This window comes from Nicotiana tabacum, chromosome 22 (assembly GCF_000715075.1).
Source record: "Nicotiana tabacum cultivar K326 chromosome 22, ASM71507v2, whole genome shotgun sequence".
In the NCBI taxonomy this organism is placed as follows: domain Eukaryota; kingdom Viridiplantae; phylum Streptophyta; class Magnoliopsida; order Solanales; family Solanaceae; genus Nicotiana; species Nicotiana tabacum.
Window position 1 is genome coordinate 76393952 of NC_134101.1, and position 5077 is coordinate 76399028.

At 32.3% G+C, this 5077-nt stretch overlaps 1 protein-coding gene across 1 annotated transcript; it reads right to left on the bottom strand.

Annotated features, from left to right (window-relative positions):
• Positions 1–3006: 3006 nt before the first annotated feature.
• On the bottom strand, positions 3007–3693 carry LOC107822987 (uncharacterized). The gene has a single exon (XM_016649572.2). It carries the CDS (start codon positions 3691–3693, stop codon positions 3007–3009), a length of 687 nt encoding a protein of 228 aa, XP_016505058.2.
• Between the last annotated feature and the right edge of the window lie 1384 nt (positions 3694–5077).

Here is a 5077-nt window from a genome sequence, read left to right on the forward strand (position 1 = left end):
ATTCACAATAAATAGACCCACTAAATTTTACAGTATGTATATGGTTGAAAATTAAAATAAAATAATTAAACTAATTCCAAACCCATTATTACAAGAAGAGAAGTGGGTGCATCAGTAATTAAAAATATTCATGAATAATTTGTATAGTCTAGTAACTTTAGCATTCACATCAATAGTAATTTCTAAAAATAGTGGAGCAAGAAGAACAACAAGTGATTTAAATAAAAGAAATTTGGGAGATTTTGGATTACTTAACACATCAAAGAGTAATTTTTAAATGTTTGCTGATGATTGGGGTAAGTTTGGCCAGATAGTATAACGGTAGGGGTAAATTTAATCGAATAGTATAACGAAGGTTAAATGTAGACAATATTCGAAAGTATAGGGGTATATTTGACCCTTTTCTCTTATATATACTCCTTCCGTTTTAAATTAGATGAGGTACTTTCCATTTTAGTCTGTTCCAAATTAAATGACATATTTATAAATTTAAAAATAATTCAACTTTAAACTCTTCATTTTACCCATTTTATCCTTAGTGGGAAATACACAAATGTCATGGCCCTACAAAGCTTTTACCCCTTAAGCTTTTAAGACCACAAGTTTCAAAAGTCTTTTTTTTTTCTTAAACTCCGTATCGAGTCAAACTATCTCATCTAAATTGAAACGGGGGAAGTATTATTTTTGTCATCATCAAAGGTGGAGATTGTTAAATATGAGTTTCAATGATGAAAAAAATAATATATTACGTTTGGTGCAGGATCACAAGGGATAAAACAAAGAAATCAAGATTCCATATCATTCAAGCATGGACTAAGGAAACAATCTATCAACGGAAGAAAAGGAAAGAAAAAGTATCAATGATTAGCTATGAAAAAGGAAGAAGCAGCGAAAATCCGGAAGAAGAATCAATCAATGATTTGATAGATGATTGACGAAAGCTAGTATAGGAAGGTCCCAAAATCAAAGGAAAACAAGAGTGCAAAGCCCTACACTGGAGATCGTTAAAGCCCAAAATCAGGGGATCCATCATCAATCACTCAAGTAACGGAAAGATCTGCCCAACGGAAGAAAAGCCTGTCAAGGCCACAAGTCAAGGAAGATCAACGGAAACCTGACCTTATTCTTGGAAAGAATCAATTTGCGATTCCGTTCAAGGATCAATTCCCTTGGGTTTGTAATCTCTCAAGACTCATGTCAATCAAGAGTCAAGAAGGCCTCATGAAGTATATATACATATGTTCCAGGCTTGAAGCAGATATACTTTGAACAAACCATTATCACTCTTTTTGTTCTACTCCAAACAAGCTTTGTATTTCTTTTTCGATATGCTGTGTAATTAGTGAGAGAAGAAAAAGAGATAAACACTAGTGAGGCATTGTATCAAGAAGAGAAAAGTGACATAGAGACTAAGCTGTTGGTGTAAAGCTACATCAATTATCTTGTACTCGAGAAACTTCAAATACTGAAAGAGATCACCCTTGTAACCCAAGGGGACTGGACGTAGGATTCACATTGAATCCGAACCAGTATAAAAATCTTGGTGTCTTTATTTCCTGCACTTTATTTCTGCATTATTATTATTATTATTATTATTATTATTCTGTTCTTTTCTCTAGTCGACTAATTGGTAAACTAGTCAACTACTTAGAGTACTGAAAATAAAATCGACAATTCATCCCCCCACCCCCCCGTACTTTCAAATTGAGGAATTTTATGTTTAAAAAATAAAACTATTTCCAGACTAAGAAAATATATATCTATGTTATATTAAAAGAGAAGTAATATCAAAATATTAAGTCAATTGACAAGTTAATAAAACTTTATATTAGTAAATATATAGTACTAAGTAATTGCTAATTTAATAAAGAATAAATAAGTAATAAATAATTTATTTGATTACTATGTGATGTGTATCCTTTGGTTTTGAATAGATTTTGTTATATTTCTATATACTACACTAAATAATGAAATAACAACTAATATTTATTAAAATAATATGATATATTAGATTATAATTTTATAAGATTAATAGTCTATCAAATTATTCGCGCATCGCGCGAGTTCTAACACTAGTGTCTAAAGAAAAAAAAAAAAAAATTTGAAGAAACTGAACACACACATTCTTTCTCTGATTGGTTGTGAGAGAACAACCATTACCATATATATATATATATATATATGAAGATAACAAACAGTAAAAATGAAGCGTATTTCTTGGGTTGTTTTCTTAATCTATTATGCGAATCTACTTTTTCTGACGGGTTAGTAGTACTCACGTCATCCTTTTTACAGTGATCAACTAATAATTGATAATGCATTGGTAAATAAAATCTGGAGGAGTTGGAGAGCCTACAGAAATTTGCTAGTGTCCGCTGACCAACGCTCTTTATTTTCTCGAGTATAGAATACGAGGGAGATACGTTTTTCTAGTGACTGGAATTTAAGATTCATTTGATTAGCTGGTTTTATAAATAAAGTGATTGTTTCTGATGAAACAGAAAAAGCATACGGGGGAGGTAAAGTACAGTAGGAAAGCTCGAAAAAAAAAAACCCGTAAAAGCACATACTACCATTTTAGACATACTCCATCTACCATTGTATCTAATTACTGATTTAATCCGTAAAGATCCAGATAAAAAATTCTATGCTGTATAGATATTTAATTTACACATGCTTAAATCACGTTACAATCTAGTTATCCACAGACATAAATAATAAAGAGTATAAAACTTTATACAAATATTTACACAAGCTTATTAATCACTAATTTATTACCCATAGTAACCACTTATAATAATAATGATAGAATGAAGATTCCATTAACCTCGGAAAGGCGGTGAACTCCGATTCTACCCATTCACCTTACCACAAAACCCTACCAAATCTTGCCTGTACGGCAAGTACGACTTCCGTTTAATATCACCTCCGATCTTCGGGCAACGCACTGCCGGAAAACCATTACCGACGGGAATCCCGGCAACTTTTCCTGCGATTTTAGCAGAGTCAACCGCCGTCGTACTCTCTGCTTTCTCCTCTCTTCTTATTAAACGCAGTCGTCAAAAACACGAAAGTATCTTTACCGTCGCTGTTACTCCGGTGAAGAAAGTCTCTTAACTTCCACCGCTTAGAGGAGGAGCCGGTGGATTTGCTCTTCTTACATTGTTCAGTTAGAGTATCTTCCGCCGCTCTCGGCCTCCACACGCAGTAAGTTCCCGGAGGAATGCTTTCTAAGTCGTCGGCTTCCGACGACGAACAAGACGGCGTAGTTTCACGCTCCGCGATGAAAAGCTTCCTTAACGGAAGTCGAATTGACGCCGTCGGAGCCCAAACCTTGAATTGAACATCGCGTGAGCATAAATCTGTGTTGAAAATTGGACGGATCTGACCGTTGTAGAAGATTTCATCAGCAGAAATAGGTGAAAATTCAGATTCTGTATTAATAAAAGCAAACTCAAAATCATCATCACCGTTCTCTTCGTTTTGTTGTTTTTCCAGTTCAGCTTTCTCATTCAAAATCTGTACTGCACAGCTGAATGTCTCATTATTATCACTGAAGAAAAATTCGGAATCTGTTTCATCTTCAGCGTTGAATTCTTTGACAACTCTAGCAGCAATTTCGGTGAGATTTGTGTTGGAATTATAAAGAGTGAAACTCGAAGACTGCAGGGACAACATCGGACTCGCTTGCATTTCTCTGATATATATATATATATATATATATATATATATATATATATATATATATATATATATATTGCAACAATTTTCCTTTAAACCTTCTTCTAAACTGTAATTTCCTTGTTTTACAGTGTTTCTTTTCTCTTCAGATTATATAGGCTAGTTGGAGGACAGGAGATAAAGACGACATGGTTCAGAACGCGGTAGATAAATAAGAGTAGTGACAAGTGATGATTGTTGGAATATGTACAGAAAAATACATTGTATTAGATAATTCATGCACCAAATTATGTTAATATGACAAATCTATATATTTATATAATATAGGGGCTTAAGGCAGGTGAAGTGGCACTCTATATGATTAGGAAAGGCATTTATCTTTTTTCACATTTTTTTTTCTATTTACTATAACTATTCAGGGAAAGAATGTGATGCTTTTTCTCTTGCCCGACGCAACATATGGTACGTTAATTATGCACTTCAATTGTTGAGTATTCAGGGAAGAGGTCAACTTAAATGAATGATAGATGTGCTACTCAAAGACCAATTATCCTACTTTATTACAAAAAATCTTTGTAGAACTTATCATTCTGGTAGTAATACCAATAACAGTAGTTCATATCACAAATAATTTTTATTGACGTATAATATTTCTGTATTTGTTTGGTATACTTCATGTTTACTCATTCATATGAATAAGAGAGCATTGATCCAAGATTAAAAAGAAATCTCTTTTACATTCTCAACTTATTGTAAAATTTGACGTCTAAAGTGATTGAACTAGAAGTATTTTATTACTTTATGTCAGTCCTCTTATAATTATGGTATACATGATAAGCAATTCTCAGGTGATTTTCTGATTTAAATACTTATAGTATCATAGAAATAAGTGTTGTTTTTCTTTTCTATTATTATTATTATTATTATTGTTGTTGTTGTTGTTTCTCTTGATTTAAACAAAATAGTTTCCTTTTCTCTTTTGGTAATAGGATTAAAATAACCTTAGTAACTATTCTGAAGCGAGATATTTGAGATTATACCTTATATCATAGTGCATCAAGAAGGCCACTTGTAGAAGCAGATAAATCGAATTTTATATGTACCCTTATAATTTATGTTTAACTTTTCTGGAACTGCTATGATAATTTCATTTATTTTCTGTACCATTTGTTAGTGGGAAAAGGAGTCCTGGCTCTAACCAAAGACCGCCATTTGTCAGAATCAAATCTAAATTTTATTACAACTACTATCTTTAAAACTAAAATTTGTACGTTAACTGTGTGAAAGATTTAAAATTAGTTTTTCCTTTTCCTTTCTTCCATTTTCAAGAGTTAACCATAACGAAAATAAAGTTTTGATTATTGATTCAGTATAGAACTTTCATCTTATCTAAAAC

Excerpts from the sequence above, each read along its gene's own strand:
- LOC107822987 (XM_016649572.2), bottom strand. The coding sequence starts at position 3,693 with ATGCAAGCGAGTCCGATGTTGTCCCTGCAGTCTTCGAGTTTCACTCTT.